This window comes from Elaeis guineensis, chromosome 6 (genome assembly GCF_000442705.2).
Source record: "Elaeis guineensis isolate ETL-2024a chromosome 6, EG11, whole genome shotgun sequence".
NCBI lineage: Eukaryota > Viridiplantae > Streptophyta > Magnoliopsida > Arecales > Arecaceae > Elaeis > Elaeis guineensis.
This window is the reverse complement of record NC_025998.2, coordinates 128,812,292-128,831,972: the sequence shown is the minus strand read 5'-3', so window position 1 is coordinate 128,831,972 and position 19,681 is coordinate 128,812,292. Positions and strand designations below refer to the sequence as shown.

The following is a 19,681-nucleotide window of genomic DNA, read 5'->3' as shown; positions in this document are numbered from 1 at the left end:
AAAAGCCGCGTGCCCCGCCCCTTCCGTTTACGTGCTGGTGGCCGGGCTTCCCCACCCTTCTCTTCCGCCCCTCCACCATCCTCTCACCCCCTTTTCCAAACCCTAATTCCCCTCTCCTCCCCTTCTCTCCATTCCAATCCAAACCTTGGGCCATCGCCAATCCTATCCACCTCTTGGAAGAGAAGCCCGAGGAGCACAAGATGGGGAAGAACAAGCAGCACGACATCGAGGCCGGGGTGGGCGGTGGCGCTCTATACCCCAACATGATCGAGAACCCACAGATTCGGTGGGCCTTCGTTCGAAAGGTCTACACCATCGTCGTCATCCAGATTCTGCTCACCATCGCCGTCGCCTGCGTCGTCATCTTCGTCCCACCCATCTCCCGCTTCCTCCTCGCTCGCACCCCTGCCTCATTGGCCGTCCTTATTCTAATAAGCATCGCGCCATTACTCGGTACTTTTTCCGAAGCTCATGGAATTCACATGTTGTGATGATTCTTTTCTTGTTTTCTGGATATTTTTGGCGAAAAAAGTTGTGATTTTGATGACATTGTCCTCCGTCCGCGGAACAGTTATGCTGCCAATGATATACTTTCGCGAGCGCCATCCGATAAACTTGGTTCTCCTCATTCTGTTCACGATCTGCATCAGCCTTACGGTCGGGTTAGCATGTGCAACAAGGAGCGGTAAAGAGCAAACTGTTTTTAATGTGCATTCATATTTGTCTTACTGCTGAAAGAAATCCCATGAGCAGAGAAAGAAAACAATCATTTTGATGCCTGTTTTTGTGTTAAGTTTGTGGCAAAGGGAATTCTTGCTTTTGGTATTTGAATTCGAGAAGGAAACGATGTAATTAGATTATTCTTCTAAATATTCCTTGAATTATGAGGTAGTAAGAAAACAGAATATAAGACGGCATCAAATTTTTTTTATACAGAGAGTATAATGGGCAAAGAGCACCACTAAATCTTTATATATAACGTTTATATTTTGGATTTTTTTTTTTTTTTTTAGTGGAATGGAGGAAGCGATGGCCTCTCCCAGATTTATTAATGGCATATATACAAGACAAAATTATACAATACCATGACAAAAGAGGGAGTAATACATAAACAGAGCATCAATACTCCCCACCACATACCCCAACAAAATATTTTGGAATTTTGTTAGAGAAGGAAACCCCTGATTTTTTGGGGAAAAAGAGTTGGAGAAGCAAACTGTTGTTGAGTGCTTTGCTGTTAGACTTGTAGTTAAATTGTTGATATTAACAAGTTTTGGGTGAAGATAGAACAAAAAGAAAAAATAAATGACACTTATACATTACAGATAATGCCAATGCTTAATTAAAATGATCAAAATATGAATAAAAACACACACTTCTACATAAAATTTTAGGCTGTTTTCTGTCACTGAAAGGTTGTAGGGTCTCAATTAGTTTATATATACGGACATGGCTACAGTAATTTGCTTAGGGGTTTATAAAATGGAGGGTTATCAACTTTTAGTATTCACTGGGTAATTTTTTTTCTAAATTTTTTTTTTCTTTTTTTTTCTGTTTTTTTTTTTGGATGAGAAGTATGTGATAAGCTTCAGATTTGGTTCTGATAGTGGACAAAGTGCAACATAGATACAGTTTCTGAACTATTCAGTTAAATTATTAGTTGGACTTTGGATCTTAAAAGTCGGTAAGCTGGTGTAAATTGGGTAAAAAGAATAAGAAGAATTACTTAGTTCTGAATAAACACTGATTTCGGATAGCATGCTGAGGTGACTTTCAACAATGGTTTCAGTAAGAAAAAACAACTGAATCTTGTTTGGATGCATAGAATATGAGAATTCCAGTATTAAACAACATAAAGAAAATGTAGTCTTTTGATGTTTTTTCAGCATTCTGGCGAGATTTCAGATGCTTGCTGGCACTGTAACTTCATGCTACAGAGCCTGCACTGTAACTTCCTGGCTGTCCTTATTCTAGTGAAGTCTTTTGACTGGTTAGCAGATCTCTGGCTTCTGTGATTCTCAAGCCCGATTTTTCGTTTTTTTTGGTAAAGGATCTCAAGCCCATTTTGTTAACAGCCTTTTACAGCTGAATGTAGCCCTGTTGCATTCTATAGATGACATTACTGATTTCCCTTAAATTGGCGTCCAGGTCCAAATAGCCAAATCATCTTAGCTTGCAGAAAGAAGCAACACTTTATGCATCCTTACATTTCAGTTTTCTCGTTTCAGTCTTTCAGTTTCCCTAAACTGTTCTGTTCCATTCCACCAAGTCACTGCCTATATGGGCAGTCCTTCCCATTCTGAGATGGTAGAATACTTCTCCTCAGATTACTTCATCAACTGTCTGGATTCAACTTCATCCTTGATGAACATTCCATCTTCAAGCACACTGCTCAGTGTTTCTTTGTGATCCACTATATTACCCTTTGTCTATGATTGAGTTATCTTCTTCGGATGTTATACTTCTGGGGGGACATTTTTTGTCATTCCTATAAATATCATAACATCATTTCTAACATTCCATTGGCAGGAGACCAACTTGAAACCTTACGGTATCTTTGACTGTCACTTGTTCGTGCCATTCCTATAAAGATCATAACATTGTCTGTGCTCTCTGATCGTTCAGTGTCACTTGTTCCTGACCATTTACTGCGCGGTTGTTCAGAAGGGTTAGGACCGCCAAACCAAAAGTACTTTTGAGAATGTGACTACACTGGGGGTGTTGGAGCATTGCTCGTTGTTCTATTTGATTGGCTAGGTGGACTCCTACTGTATGTTGACAGTGATTATTTTTTAAAAAGGATGAATTGCCGGTACCGTTTTATTGTAGTCAAGATGGGCACACCTCCTGCCAATAGGCAACGAACGTCATTCAGGAATTTGGCACTATGTTGCAGTGAGTTGACAGTATAATTTGGAGCTGATCTTAAAACCTTCCCTTAATCAACATATATATGTATATTAGATAAATGTATCAGCCCAAGTAGAAGAGGGAAAATGCTTGCTCATTTTCGTTAGAGTACTGCTAAACAACCCTGCAAAGTTAGCGATGGTGCTGATGCCTGAAAAACTTTGCTTATGAGGTCGCCGGCCACCCGATCATGAGCCTTTTATCCCTAAACAGGGTTAACCCTTCTTTTTTCTCGGGGTTGTCAGTGAGAGTAGTTCACTATTTTATTGATTTTTGTTTCTTTATTACATCGTTCAAACTTACTGTCTATGAGCAATTCCTTCAACAGATATTAGTCTTCTTTGCTTGTCAAGGATTTTTCTTCTTTCATAGTTCTACTTACTCATCAACTAACTGATCCATTTAGTTGATTATTTTAATCTTTTGTGTGTCTTGAAATTGATACTTGGACACACAGCTCAGTATTAGAATCGCATGATGATATTGACGTTCTAGGTTTACAGTTCATTGTGTCATTTGTTTCAATTTTGGTGCAGGGAAAGTTATACTGGAAGCTGCATCTCTGACGGCTGTTGTTGTTGTTGGGCTCACCATGTACACATTCTGGGCTGCGAAAAGAGGCCATGATTTCAACTTCCTTGGGCCATTCTTGTTTGCAGCCCTTCTGGTGTTGATGATATACTGCTTTGTCCAGGTCAGTGGACCTCCCCTGTCCCTTGTGTAACCATCCCAAGGTTTAAGCTCTCCCAATTCCTTTCTTTATGACCTGGTGCTGAGCTTCTCTGCTATGCTCCTGCAGATTTTCATCCCATTTGGAAAGGTCGGAACGACGATCTATGGGTGCTTGGCGGCGCTTATTTTTTCGGGTTTCATCATCTACGACACCGACAATCTGATCAAGCGCCATAGCTATGATGAATATGTCTGTGCTGCCATTTCTTTGTATCTCGACATTGTCAATCTTTTCATGGCTTTGCTAACACTCTTCAGTGGTAGTGATTCATAATACTCAACCTTATTAATGCATAGATTGCAAGTTGGTCATGGGTAACAACAGGTTTTGCCTGTATGCTTTGACATAACTGTAACCATATATCAGCAATTACTTCCAGACTTTCAAATTGTAATGTGCTTCTGAGAGTGGCCTTGTAGTGTTGAATGGGTCTTTCAATTGAAATACTGTCGGTATGGAGGGGATTATAACTTTACATATGAAGTATTCATTTGTGTGAAATTATTTATCAATGAGCAGTCATGTATAAAGAGCCAAAATGGACAGATTTTCTTTTCGGCAGATGAGAAAGAAAGACAGGAGCCCACAGAGTTGTGCTCTTTCCGCGAATTTTTTTTTTTTTTTTTTTTTTGCTTTTCTTCAGTCAAAGATTCTTTCCATCCGCAACTGTGCAACAGCAGAACATGGTACCCTTTGTTCATTATCACTTCCATAAGAAAAACCAAACAGGAAAAGCAAATCCAGTAAAGAACCCCTCTGGTCGATTTCATTAACTTCTCTTTTCTCTTTCTACAATGGCAGATGGAACCCACTTCACACATTTCTCTGATTACAAAAATTCTTGCCAAGCCATTAATTCCAGTTGGGTCACAAGCCATCATTCCTTTCCTCAACTCCACAGCTAGCAAATGGCTGATCATTTGCATCGGTCTCTCCCCCTCATGCGAGGTGCTTCCTCTCGCCGGCGATATTGAGGAGGCGGGATACTCCCTGCGTCCACATCTCATACTCCCTCTGGCTCCTGCATTCGAACTCGATGACCCGGCGCTCCGCCGTCCTCAGTCCAAAGTAGCGCCGTTGCTCTCCACCTTCCAGCAAGTGTCGGCCCGGCCATGCTTGGATATCCTTGCAAACCTCCATAACCACGCCTGCAGCAAACAGTTCCAGAGCATCCCCATTAGACCATGAAAAGGAAATAGAACTGCAATATTGGACTTCCATTAATGAGCTGCGTGGGACTGACTCTTTTTCTTCTTAGTGATAGTTCCTGCAACATGCCTGCTCTTCATCTTAAGCATTACCTGCAGAGTCTCAGCAGAACAAAATAACTTAACATCTTGGAGTGAAGAATGCTAACAATGAGATACAAATGGTAGCAACCAGCTTACCACGCCCATGCGATTGATGTACACCGAAACGATCTTCCAATGAAGCGCACCTGCAATTACAAATCATCAAACACAAAGAAAATCAATGCCAATGCTTCCTTTGGACTCTAATTTCAATCATTAATTAATAAGAAGGTTGGCAATGACGACTGTAGTAGACCTTTCCGGGTGCGTTTGAGAAGCTCTGTCCCCCGGGCGAGAAGCTCCTGGCTACAGAGGCCAAGGAAGTTCTCCTCGTCCTGTACAAGCTCATCACTGAAACTGCTTCCATTGCTATCCAATTCCTTGTGCTGCTTATGGTGGCGATGATCATGGTGGCCTCCCATCCCTCCCTTCTCCACCGGGATGACGGCCGCTATGTTCCATACCTCTTTAAGCGCCCTGGCCTTCAATGTCGCCGCCCCACGCAGTGCTGCCAACCCAGAGCAAATCTTACGTCTCTCAACTGGATGAGATATAACCGGGCTGAGGAAATCTCTGTAACAAGAATCATGGTTACCAGTGGCAGCAGCTGCAGTAAGAGTGACGATATCCCCAGGGGTCCGGACATTAACAGCGGAACCGACGACCGACGCCAGGTGTTCGCGCTCGGCCCCCATGGACTCGGCAGCCTCGACACAGTGCGCGGCTACGAGGGTCGCGGCGGACGCCACCGCCATGTCGGTCCTGGCGGCACGGTCGTCCTTGCCCGACCCCGAGGTGGCGGCGGTGGCGGCTGCGATCGCGGCAACCGCCGCGGCGACGGCGGCCACCGAGACGGCAGCGTGGAGCTGGGCATTCTGGGCCCGAGTCTCCTCTTTCTTCTTCTCCCTCCTGTCCTTCAGCCACCTCCCCACCGTCTTGCTGCCACCCCTGTACGCTTGGGGCTTTGGCGTGATGCTAGCTCGGCACAACTGCATCTACAGTCCATTGCAAGTGAAGTGATTCGGCTCAGTCAGTACGACCTCAAAAATTACTTCTTGCCAAGTGTTTGCTCTTATTTCAAACCATTTTCCAGAGATGGGATTAATCCCACTTTATTAGAGAGATTAATTGATGGGTGGAACCCAAATTCTTTTCAGAAATGAATTTTTGATATTGGAAACTAATAGAATCATGATGACTTGGGGAGTTCAGGGATGGCAGGGGTCACAGAGGATGACTTTTTTAAATGACCAAATTGCCCTCGCCATGAGATACATAAAGAGGGGGAGATCACTCCCTAAATTAAGATAAAAGTTATGGGCAGTCTCGGTAATTAAGGGCGGTTGGGAGGCAAGCACTGAGTGGGGTGTCTTGTTTAACCGGGACAGAGGAGACATCTCTGCAGAAGAATCACAGCTTCTTGCGTCCAAGGCAATACAAAAGCCCAAAACCCGGCACAAGCTAAGCTCACAGAGCTACAAGACAAAAAAAGGACAGGCCTTATGACGACAATACACCACTGGATTTATTCCAATACGCAAATACCTACAGTTATCTTCACACAATCTTTGACTTTGACCTCCAAGGACAAAACCCAGTTTTGTCTTAATATAAAAAGTAAGATGATGATTAAGGGGGTATTACGTTAATTACAAAATTACAATGCCCAAAACACCCCCACTGATCAAAGAAAAATAATTACAAGGAAGTAGAGAAATTATAGGGGCATTTTGAGATGAAGATAGGAAACATGGTTGCAGGGCTACAGTGGGAAGACTTGGGTAAGGGACTAAAAATGGCAAGAAAACAGAGACAAAGCTCACCAACTCCTAAAGAAAGAGAGGGTTCTTACCAAAAAAAAAAAACAGAGAGAGAGAAAGAGAGAGAGAGAGAGAAAGGGTTCATTTAATTACAACCCTGGTGATCCATATGTCAGGTACTTTATTGGGAGAAGAGAAAGGCATGACTCTCTCTCTTCTATGGACAGTTTTTACAGAGAGAGCCTGAGATTTGGTCGCTTTGTCTTCAGTGCTCCAGTTTCCAAAGAAACAAATTTAATTATCTAAAGAAGGAGCGAACAGTATATTAAACAAAAACAAAATAAAGAAACAGAGAGAAAACAAGCAATCCTTTTCTAAAGACAAGAATTTAGTTGCAAGTTTGTGAGAGAGGAGGAAAGCAAAGAAGGGACCTTAACGTCGTCGATGTCCGAAGGGGAGACGGGAGGGCTATCGGACAGGGATCCGCCGCTCTGGCCACCATTCAGAGGCCCGCTGCTGTGGGATAAACGCCCCGATGTGAGTGGTGACACTTCCTGCTGTTTAAAAGAAACGGAAACAGGGGAAGAGAACAGAGTAGGAAGAAAATTAGACTTTGAACAATGAAAAATAAAGGGAAAAAAAAAAATCTCATCTTTCGGTAGTGTGGGAAGTTTTTATGGCTGCAAATTACGAATGGGTGCAATGATCTGAGGTAAACTCAGAAGAATCCAAGAGAAAAAGCTTAAAAGGAACATTTTTGATCATTTAAAATTCAACAAGAGTTCAGATGTGACCACAACTAAATTCTCTGTTTTCCTCTGGATTAACTTGCCAATGTTCTAAGAATTCAGGGAGGAACTCATGGAACATAACATAAAAAGTAAAAATAGCTCTGCTGTAGGTTATCTACACCAGCTAACAGATATAAAAATATGAATAAATAAATAAATAACTTCAAAACAAAGGAAAGTATTGTAATAAAGATTTTGCAAATATTTTTTTAGTTTAACTAAACCATTTTTAAAAAGCTGTTGAATCATAGTACAAATTGAATGAAAAATGTACGAGAAATGAATAAATATACAAGAAAAAGGCCAATATAAGGTTGATGTAAATGGAAGAAACCCGAAATTTAAACAGGCAAAGAGAGAAAAATAATGATATTTCGTTTTGATAAATGGATGGGAAAACTATGAGAGGATTGATGGAGATTATTTCAAAAAACAACAAAGTAAAAACCTTTACCCCTGTAAAGCATTGAGAGAGAAATGAAGGAACCAATTCCAAGCCATTTATACACAAAAAATCCAGAAAAAACCCAGTTCTGAAGGGAATAAATCAAATAAGTACCCAACTCCTCCCCTGTTTCACAACTCTTTCGGGGTACCAACTCACCGACTGCGACATTATCCTCTCCATGACGAGCTGCGAGGTGGCGGAGGAAGCGAAGGAGAAGGGTTGCCGGCGACGGCGGCCTCCTCCAGCTCGCCGGCGGCGTCCTCCAGGATCGCCCCTGGCGGCGAGGGGAGAGGGGGGACGAGGGCCTTGGAGACTTCTAAGGCGGAGGCGCTCCAGGAGCGGGAGAGGAACTCCATGGGGTCTCGGGGGGCCTCCGGCGGCCGGAGGGCGGAGGCCGGGTGGGGGTGTTCCGGCCGCCAGGGGTCTTTGGGGTCGTCCATCAGGAGCCGCTCGGCGTTATGACGATGGAAATCACTGGGCCGTGATGGGGTTTTTAAAGTCTCTCCTCCGTTGTAGAGTTCTCTGTGTGAGTTTGAAGTACTGAAATGCCCTCGACTCGGATCCAACCGCGGATAAGGGGAAGGGAATGATGGTGCAATGAGGCTTGCTCATGAGGTTTTAGACTTTTTTTTTTTTTTCTTTTTCTTTTTTTTCAATAATTTTTGGTTATGAAGGGGGGAGTAACCAATGAGTTTCCTTGAGAATTACTTTTGGGTGCCCTTAACAGTGTTGATGGATGGATGGATGGATGGATGGATGGATGGATGGGGATGTGATGGGCTTTTGGGCCTCATGCAGATGGACAGAGCTCTGGGCTCAAGGTAATGGCCTTGAAATAAATTGAAGATTTTGATTTCTGATGACACATATGCACTTCCACTGTTTCCAGGTACAACCTCTTGTTTTGTGACCATGAGCGAAGTTTAATAATAGTATGCTGTGTATATATTAGAGATTCTTTAAGTGGATTTAGAGGTAGCATTTTTTTTCTTTTTCAGAAAATTTGGACTTGGGAACAAATAATGGATGGTCGATTTTTTATTTATGTTATAATAGAAAAGATTATATCCTATGAAAAAAAGGGTCATCTTAGGCTATTGTAAGTTTGAGATTCATGTGTAAAAGAATTTAAATAATTTGATATATGCATAAAATAAATCACGACATTACTCAATTGCCATCCATCTTTGTTTACCTGGGCCCACCATGGGATTCTATTTTGCAATGGTCATGCAAAATTTTTAGGATAATTTATTTTTATTTTGATAATTTTTTTTGATGATAATACGATCGAATATGGTAGAGATGAAGAGGGTACTATAATTTTTTTATCTCCATGTAATACATGGTTATAGAGGTAAAGTGGAAAATAGAGCAAACAACAACAATAGAGATGGTGATGTGGGAGAAGAAAAAATTGAAAATACAATATAGCAATAGCGACAGTAATGAGGAAGAGAAGGTCAATGATGTAAGAGAAAAGAAAAAAAGAGAGAGAAAATAAAGATCAATGAGGAGGACGGATGAGAAGGAGAGTGGGTGAGATTAGGGACCATATTAGATAGAGAGAAAGGATGAAGATGATTGCGGTATTTATAAAGGAAGAAGTAGTGGAAGATAAAGAGGTTATGGGAGTGGGTGAAGCTTAGAACCAAATTGATGGAGAGGAGGACAAAAGGGAGGGATGATTATAATGGTGGGGTTTAGAGAGGTGTTGGAAAAGGAGATGATAGGAATGGATGAGGCTCGGGTGGAAGTAGCTGGGGCTTGAATGGGACCAAACTAAATAGATCAAGTTAAATAAAGAAAGAGGATGGAGATGATGGATGAAATAAATATGAGATTGAAAAAGCAAACGGTGTGGAAGAGGAGGTGATGGAAACAAAAGAGAGATAGGAAATTAAAAATAAAATATATTTTTTAATAAAAATAAAATTATCTTTCATGATAACATCTTATCATTGTATGCTTGGTGGGACTCAAAATTATTTTGAATCTTTTAATTAATTTTAGAATTATTTTGAAAATTTTTAAGCTTGAAAGATATGAATAACGAAGCTGGTCCTAAATTAAGGAGATCTCCGAGCAATTTTTTTGGTACAGTAAAAATATGATTTAAACCCAAATCAACGCTACCAACCTGCAACAACTTAACTAATCTCAATGCAGCTCAAGTAGCACATAGAATTATTGTTTCCAAATCGTAATGTACGCACCTAACAACTTCAAGCGCATTAACTTAGTGGCTGGTCCATGTACGGTCCGAACCGAGGACCACCGATACGGCAGTCTAAGTGCAGTCATAGACGGGGAGATCAGTGTACTTTCACGTCAATCAGCGGGCTATGAACAGCGCGCCCAAACTTACCGTGAGATAACAAAATCCGAGCGTTCCCAGCGGCCATGAGATGACAAAGAAAGGACCCCCAAAAGAAAAAGGACAGAATTTTTTTTTTTTTGTTTTCCAAAGGAAATAGTGCGTACTGTGGATTGGGATTGTATCCTGGCGTCTAGAAAAAGAATCCTTCTTTCTTCGCATGAATCTGTTATTGGATATTCTTTTGATAAATCTCAAAGCTATTGATGGGTGATCCAATGGTGGATTCGTGCGAAGAAACATAAATCCTTTTTTCATGCAAAGACACAACCTACATCCATGTATCATTTAGATACGTCGATCATCAGAGAAACTTGAAAAATGGAATCAGTATTATGACATCACATTGACCAACCAATGTATTTGGTTCCATTCTTTTATTAAACGAGGGACACTTCTTTGAGTGAGGGCCTTGCCATGAATATGAGTTGGTGGGGTCCGCTAGGGTACAAAGATGAAACTTCATGTAATCATGTTGAGTGTTTTTTAATACTTGAAAAACGAATGGTATAGGGTAACAATTGTCTTGATGACAAATGATTTGACCAATTAAAATCTAGCCATGCCTGTCAAGGAAAAATTATGTTTTAGCTGTCTCACTTGTTAAATTGAGATATATATTCTAATGGTCACCCACAGGCTTTGCAAAAGGGGAGGGGGGGGGGGGGGGGGGGTGTGGAAGAGAAATATGCCAAGGGTTAGTTGCTAAATTTGTACCACCATAGCATAAATCTAACATTAAAAATTAATCCGATCGGTCATCTTGGTGTAAAACACTACAATTTTAACTTTTAAAACTATCTAATCAAATGGCTACATTTTTCACTCACATTTATTTAGTTTATTGATTCACATTTTTAGACCTATTAGATGATTTGCCAATCCACTGATAGAATGTTCTAACATTAAGACTCATCTTCTATAAAATTCATCTAATTAGATTTCTAAACATTGCCTACTTATGAAAAGTATAGAGGAAGTATGTCCGACAAAGATAGGGTATTGAATCATATTACTTTAGGTATATTTCAGATATTTTTACTTAGTATAGCTTGAATGGATAGCATAGGACCACTATAGGCTAATGGCTAGTTGCTTCATTTTCATCCTTAAATAGACATAGATCCATAGCCATATGTAAAGACAAGTAGTCACAACTTATCCCTTTCTAGTATCACTTCAACAAAATGATCATAAATCTTGATATTGAATTAAAATTTTCTCTAAGCTTTTGTAATGCCCAATGATGTGACCAGCAATGTGTGTATCTACATTGCATCCTCTGCTTTTGTAACCTCCCATCTATCAATTATTTCTAGGGGGCGTTTGGTTCATAATCGAAATCAAAATGGGAATGGCTTGAAATCGGAATGGCCAAATCCTTCGAAGCATTTGGTTCGTGATAAAAATCGAAATCGAAATTGGAATGAAAAATTGAATTCATAGAAGAGAGTAGGGATTAAGTTTTATATAGATGGACCCATTCCCATTCCATCCTAGAATTGGAATCGCAATGGGACTCCTTCCAACCAAACGGTTGGAATAGGAATCACCCATTCCGATTCCGATTCCAGACCCCCACTCCCCCCAACCAAACACCCCCCTAATGTAAAATCTTCTTGATTCTTAACCAAGGCTAGGTGGCTTGATTTGGGCCTTCCTTATCATCCTAAAAGATAATTGAAATTTTGAACTCAATAGAAATTACAAGATCTTGAACTCCCATTTCACTCACATTTATTTAGTTTATTGATTCACATTTTTAAACCTATTAGATGATTTGCCAATCCACTGATAAAATGTCCTGCCATTAAGACTCATGTTCTTTAAAATTCATCTAATTAGATTTCTAAACATTGTCTACTTATGAAAAGTATAGAGGAAGTATGTCCGACAAAGATAGGTATTGGATCATATTACTTTAGCTATATTTCAGATATTTTTACTTAGTATAGCTTGAATGGATAGCATAGGACCACTATAGGCTAATGGCTAGTTGCTTCATTTTCATCCTTAAATAGTCATAGATCCATGACCATGTGAAGACAAGTAGTCACAACTTATCCCTTTCTAGTATCACTTCAGCGATATGATCATAAATCTTAATATTGAATTAAAATTTCCTCTAAGCTCCTCTATTTTTTTTTTTGTAATGCCCGATGATGTGGCCAGCAATGTGTATATCTACATTGCATCCTTTGCTTTTGTAAGCATCTTTTGCTTTTGTAACCTCCTATCTATCAATTACCTCGAGTGAAAAATCTTCTTGATTCTTAACCAAGGCTAGGTGGCTTGATTTGGGCCTTCCTTATCATCCTAAAAGATAATTGAAATTTTGAACTCAGTAGAAATTACAAGATCTTGAACTCCCATTTCCGAAGACAAATGAGGGAACATCAATGAATGAGGACAAAATGAAAAGAAAAATTGATTTAAGCTTCAACCTTTTGCAATCACAATACATTGTAGATGATTAGTTTGGAAAACATGATATCATTCGAAAGCAACTCGATGTATGGCATGATACATAGAGAATGTTAGATCGGCTCCAGCACCCTCCATCCAACCATCCATCTCACGCTTATAATCCAATAAGTTGTTATCTAAATCTCTTTATTCTTTAATTATAAAGAAATTACTCTTCTTCATAAAGTAAAGATGCCTAATTTAGTATTATATCATTCATGTAATTATTATTATTAGTATTATTTTCAGAAAAAAAAAAGGGAAGAAGTCCCTCTTGCAATATGCAAGGGAATTCCATCCAAAGCGAGTATCCAAGGCAACTCTAATGAATAGGATTCAAATGAACAAACTTGCAAAATGATTAAACAAACTGATGTTCTCAAGTTTCCTAAAGGAAAAAAAAAAAAGCATCTTGAAGAAACATACAAAGTCTTTCCTTGCATACAAAATTTTAGGCTGTTCCATAGCTCACCATGTCTTGGACTTTATTCGTGCACTCAAGCCTATGTACTCCGCATCTAAACATAATTCCAAGATTTCGCCATTCCACGTGATAAAGCGGCCATCTAAACGTCCTTTCCCTCGAGCCGAGCCACCAAAGTTAGCATGCAAACATAAAAAAAGGGCCCCATCTTTTGGCCTCCCTGGTCCTTTGTTTTTTTTTGGTAGAAGGCCTCCTTAGTCCTTGCTCCTCCATCCCAATAACGTGGTGATGGAACACGAGTAGACTATTTAATTAAGCTTTACAACCTATCCTAATGATGCCATATTATTATATATCTTGGAAAGTGGGGCCAAATTTATGGTCAAGGGGACGTATTGATGTGTCTCATGTTGGGTTCCATCCTCCACGTCTTGGCCACCTCCAAAGGCCACCACATGATTTCAATTTCCATCTCAAATTTAACCTCTAAGGATCAAAGCATCTCTCTTTTTGGCGGATTTGAGAGATGGTCTATTTCCAAGTCTTTAGTGAGTGAGATGAGACCAAGAGCGTGCCTTGGGGACGTCGTCATCTGAGGCTCTTGTCCCCCTACGGACCATCTTCTGAGCAAAAGCGAAAACCCACCAGCTTTCCCTTTAACCTTTTCTTCGTGTCCCCTTTATGCTCAAATAAAGTTCCTATTAATCGGATTTTTGTAATAAAGTAAGAATTAGGCCTATTATGTGTTACTTTTCTATCCTTAATCATTTGTGTTTCTTCTAATTCTAGGTGAAAGACAGTTGTTCGCAAGCATTGACGCAAGAGAAGAACTTGAAGATATTTTACCTTTAAACTTTAAGGTGGTGAACAAGAACTTGGATGCCGACCATCAAAATTGCGTCTTTGCCAACATCTTTATTGACCAGCAAGTCAGCACGCTGATTCCTTTCTCTAAAGATCGGTTTGGTCCGTGGAAAGATTTTTTTTTTTTTTTTCTGTGAAATGTTATTTTTAAAAAATTGATTTCTAAAAATATAATATCATAAGATGATTTTGACATATTTGATTATTCATAATTTTTTTTTTTTAAGAATGACTTATATTTAGTTAACATTTATTTTTCTAAAAAACTATATAAAATACCTATTATACATAAAAAAATCATATCCTATTCTATACATTATCATTTTTTGTAAATAAAAGATTACGATAGTTAAGAATATTCTTGGCCTAAATCATAGTAGAGAAGGGTTTGAAATGTTGTCATGGAGAAAGTGTTCATTTCGAAGATAGATCCTTTGATGACTTAAAAAGATATTTTAGAAAAAAAAGACCTCCAATTTGGAAACTCCAAAAATATATCATATATAAAATTTGCTTTCCCATAAAATATGAAAATATCCTTTTCCAATCCTTTTCTTTGAAAACTTAAACCAAATAACAAGAATTTTTCTACTTTTCATTGACCACATTTTTCTCCCTCCACTTCCTAGGAACCAAATGAATTCATTAGCTTGGAGACCAAAAAGTAAAAAGTAAAAGATTTGAAACAAGGAAAAAAGTCCTCATAACTGCTATACATATTTTGTTTGGATCGCATAATTACTTAGCTTGATGGTGCAGAAGCAGACCCCCTACAGGTTGGACTAACTTGATTATCATAGGACACTAATTCAAGTCCAAATCAACTTATTCTGTTGTATATATCTCTTATAACAATAAAATGAGCAAATAATTAAGTGTTCCAGAAATTCCATGCTAAAATCTGTGAGAAAATCTTTTATGTCATAATTTTTAATTTTTTATAGTAAAATTTTTGCATTGTCTTTATTCATACGTAGATGTAAGATAACAGATTAAACCATATAAATATTGTGTGCTCTTTTTTTTTTCTTTTGTTATCCTTCCTGCTTGTCCCAATAATGAGTAACCATGAGAGCTTGGATGACACAAAGGATTTTGAGAAGCTGTTAACTTGATCGAGATTATTGGATTCCTTACACATTGTGAGCCTCTCTCTGGCCATGTTTATGTGGCATTAAGCCACAATGAGCTGCACACAAGCCTTCTCAAGCTGCTTGTAATACAGGTGCAGGCACTGAATTTAAAGGCAGTAATTAGGAGGCAACACCAATGCGTCTCCCCATATAATCTCGAATCAGAAAATCCTCTCCAAGAGGTGGAGGCCACCAATCCCATGGTGCCTTGCTATTACATTCAAGATCTCTTCGTGTTGGGTGGTGATTAAATTCCTTAGCCAGTTGCATGGCTTTTCTGATTAAGAAAATACTGCCGGGCTGCCAAGATTTTTGGAAGATACAAGAAATTTCTATTATTACACAGAAATGTTTAGTTTTCTAATGGAGTTGCAATTATTGTATTAAAAATGTCGGCATGATCAGTTGTCTTCTCAGGAATTCTGAGGCTGCAAGGCAGAAAAAAAGGTAGTAGAAAGAGTATACTGAAATTGTTTCCTGAGCTTCCATTTTATCTGGTTTCTTCAGACTAATTAAGATCATCAAGGATTAAAAATATATATGTGAAACTTTTTAAATAAAACTTTGTAAATCCAAAACAAATTATATATAGAATAATTATATGACAATCATCGTCATAACATCTTTGGTTGTTTTCTTCTTTTAGAGAAGCATTATATATTCTTTCATGGTAATAATATTAACTGCCGGTTGGCTTGAGCTATTGAATGCCCAACAACCAGATCAGCAACTCTCACAGCAAAAATTAAAGGCAACATGTAACACTGGAATCCTTTCTTTCTTTTTCTTTCGTTCTCTTTTTTTTTGCCCCCTCTCCTTTCTTGTAGTTATATGTGTGTTCTTATATGTGTGAAGGCCTCATCTCCACATTAGGAGCAGAATGGGGCCATGAAATGATCACGAGTTTGGGCCACCCTTGTGATGGACCACCCCAGTGTCTGGCACAAAGTTCCAGGACTAGATTCCACCCCAAAAAAAAATTCCAAGGGTGGAGAATCTCTCACAGGTTAGATGGTATGGTACATGATTGCACTAAGAATTTCTACTTCACAGTCAGTCATAACCAATGAAGAAATTCTCAAGGCATTGCTTCCCTTGGCTTATTTGTTTGCTCCATGTTGTTGTCCGGCCCTGCTGCATTACTTCAGGTGGGGTTTGTCATCATTTCCAACAGCTCTAAACATACTTCATGTTCATGGGAGGAAGTAAGAGATATTTGCCCCCAAAATACAGTGAGTCATATGTTATGAATGTGAGAAAATATCACAAGCAAATATTTTTCTTATACAATGATAATATCAGTGATGCTCATCTCCAATCATGATTATTCAAATATTTGATCAAAATCTCTTACTCTCGAAGCAAACCCATAAGGAAACTTTAAGAATAACAAGTCTTCTAATCTATACCTTCATAAAAACCATAAAACAATAGAATATCATTGGCCTAAATAAACTAAGTTACGAATTCACATTAGATAACCAAAATCTTGACAGTTTTCTTCCATCAAGAAAACTATCTTAGCCATCTCTTGGATAGTTGTCATAACCATCCATAATTATCCGATAATTAAATCATATATGTGGGCTATATTAAGTCTCGGAGATGTGTCTAACAATCAAAACATGGATTCGAACCCTCAAGTTTATGGTCATATTATAAATGTTAAAATCATCACAAATGAATTGGTCATCAGTTATTATCCTCTCTCCCTTTCTCCAATCCATCCAGGTAAATCAAGGTGTGACGAGAGAGAGAGAGAGAGAGAGAGAGAGAGAGAATAATGTGGAAAAGAGAATCTGAAAGCGAAAGGTAAGGGAGGATTGTGTGAACGAGAGAGAGAGAGAGTTGTGCACTGGTGAATCATTTGGTGCAACTGTATAAATATGAAACAATGTGTGAAAAGAGAATCTGAAAGCGAAAGGTAAGGGAGGATTGTGGAGGGCAGAGGCATCTGGGGATCATCATGAACCTGCAAACGGTAGGGCGGCCCTATTTCCTGATAAATAAACAAAGTAAAAGAAATAAACAAAGCAAATACTTAGGTCCCACAGTACAAGTACCAAGGAATGATGGCGGTAGAAGAATTCCAACGGCTACCCCTTCACACCCTTTTGACGGCTAGCTCATGTGGCAGCGCCAGAGAGGCTCCGGAGAAGTCACAAGTCTGCCTACTGCTGGAAGGGTTTCAAAATTTTCCCTCAATCAATCAATCACCATTAGAGGAGCCTTTTTTTTTTTTTTGATATTTTGCAGCTGCTTAACCTTTTTCGTTTGAGATGTTTATCACACTAACAGATAACATTATTGTTCCTTTTGCTAATTGTGTATATAATCTTGTTTTTTTTTTTTTTTTCTTTGGTAAAAGTATATAATCTTGTTTTGTTATCAAAGTTAGAACAATTGAAGAGAATAGATTAAAATTTGATTCCTATATATAGTGTATATGCTCTTATAACACTAACAGGTAAGATTATTGTTCCTTTTGCTTATTGTGCATATAATCTTGTTTTGTTGTGGAAGTTAGAACTTAGGAAAAGAAGAGATTAAACTTCATTCTCATTGATTGTTTTGTATATAGAACTTTTTTATTGCTTGGTTGTCACGCATTTATGAGAAATGCTAGCAGGACTTCAATGTTAATTTGCATGGGACCCTCTTAATGAATTAGATATCTACTTGTCAAGCTCTAGTAAATATGTATATGGTACGAAGCAGGAACTTGACAACTATATAAGCAAAATATCTTCTAGTTAGGTGGCAAGTATAGACCTCGCAAGAGCAGCCCTCAAGCCTGACAAGTGGAGGCTGAGTGAAGAGCATAACAAAGAACAACTCCCATTGAGGATTGTTTATTGGTTTAAAACTGGAGTTTCAACAAATATAATCCTTTGAACAAGCACACCATCCTTTTTGTGTTGCACGACGTTCCACACTGTCATTGTCTCCCACGTTGGATATCAAGCATAAAGGAAAGCTCTTCCATGGTTGGGGAATTCGGATTCGTGGCAACACTTGCAGACATTCCACTACCATTGTTCAACTCTGTATATTAAAATTCTCTTGCTTTACTTCAAGTTCTTAATTAATATCCTTAGACTTCATCATCTACTAACATCATCAATCCACGAATTACCTGAGTTATGCCATCGAAGTCTACAAGCATGCAGTGTATCTCTTGCTCGAGTGAGAAACATATCTTGCTTTATCCCTCTTTAGTAAAAAACATCTATATCTTCTTTAACCTTGTTTTCAGGAATATTTCTTGTCTAACCCACATGAACAATAAAAATCTAGTTGAAAGAAGGGTGTCCCAAATGGATTTTCTTTTTCATATTTAGTCCAATGATGTCCTAAACAAAGGATAAGCAAGTAACAAGCACCTCGGACGAGGGCAATGGCGCTGCAAATTGCAGCATACTTTCACGAAGGAGGAGCTCTGCAGTCCTTTTCAATTCACTAATGATGCAGATAGGTTTTTTCTGGATACAAAGGATGTTTGTAACAGTAAATGGAACCAATAATGGCAGCAACACCAACAATAATGCTACTTGACTTTCCTGGATGCCCACCACTAAATGAAAAATTGGATTTGAGAAGAGTAGGACATCAATTCCCAACATCATGGACTTCAAATCACGTTCCATTAGAGCTCAAAGGATGTGATTGGAGCTAAGTGGGAGTTGCCTCCACTGGTCCTTCCCATGATGGGATAGGCATTTGGGTGAGGATGAGATGGTGGGGTGTGTGTCAGGAGCACAAGAGAGGTATAAGGAGGCGTCTCCATCCACAGTTATGCACTGGGCAGTACTAAGGCCAAGTGTACAAGGAATCTCCACAGCATCAATTAGTGCTTGGATTGAGAGTCAACAACGCAATCCAAAGCTGCATCTATGAAAAGCTCATCACAAAATGGCATCATCACTAACCACACTTCATGGCTAAGTGTAAAGGGATCTTCTTAGCATCTATTGGTGCAAGTCAACAACACAATCCAAAGTTGTGTCTAGGAAAAGCTCATCACAAAATGGCCTCACTCACCATGCTCCTTCATAGCCTTTTTCACATGAGTGTTCCATCCATCCTTATTAAGCCCTTGCTTTTGTCTGAGAGAGGTTGGGTAGGTGGTTGTGATGGTGGTGGTTGCTGCTGTTGCCATATATTGTCGTCGTACTTGCGAATCATCTGATTTTTTTTATTTGCTCCCAAAGTTCATAGCATCAGGTGGGCTTACATTGTTGCTTATGAAGTGGAAAGCTGATTACCCTAATTATAGATGTTGGATATTTCAATCTTCAACATATCTTTCCAAACAAGTTTTTGGCATCTTTTAAGGTTCGCAGGTCCAAGTCTTGTCCCTACTGAATATTTTTGCTGAATAAAATATTGATGTTGTTACATGATCTCATTTAATCCAAAATCTCCCATGTTCTTGATGCACAACAACCACATGTTTATCTTTCTTGTTTAATGGAATCTTGAT

General features: G+C 39.0%; 2 protein-coding genes across 2 annotated transcripts; one reads left to right on the top strand and one right to left on the bottom strand.

Annotated features, from left to right (window-relative positions):
- On the top strand, window positions 1-4,031 carry LOC105046589 (protein LIFEGUARD 4). The gene is made up of 4 exons (XM_010925219.4): window positions 1-453; window positions 572-685; window positions 3,447-3,604; window positions 3,710-4,031. Exons 1-4 carry the CDS (start codon window positions 201-203, stop codon window positions 3,914-3,916), a joined length of 732 nt encoding a protein of 243 aa, XP_010923521.1. The 5' UTR covers window positions 1-200; the 3' UTR covers window positions 3,917-4,031.
- A 340-nt stretch (window positions 4,032-4,371) lies between these two features.
- On the bottom strand, window positions 4,372-8,442 carry LOC105046590 (VAN3-binding protein). Its single transcript, XM_019851495.3, is given in 8 exon segments — window positions 4,372-4,791; window positions 4,887-4,944; window positions 5,032-5,081; window positions 5,192-5,443; window positions 5,531-5,930; window positions 7,127-7,249; window positions 8,091-8,152; window positions 8,155-8,442. Coding segments are annotated over 8 exon segments (1,374 nt in total). The 5' UTR covers window positions 8,375-8,442; the 3' UTR covers window positions 4,372-4,582.
- Between the last annotated feature and the right edge of the window lie 11,239 nt (window positions 8,443-19,681).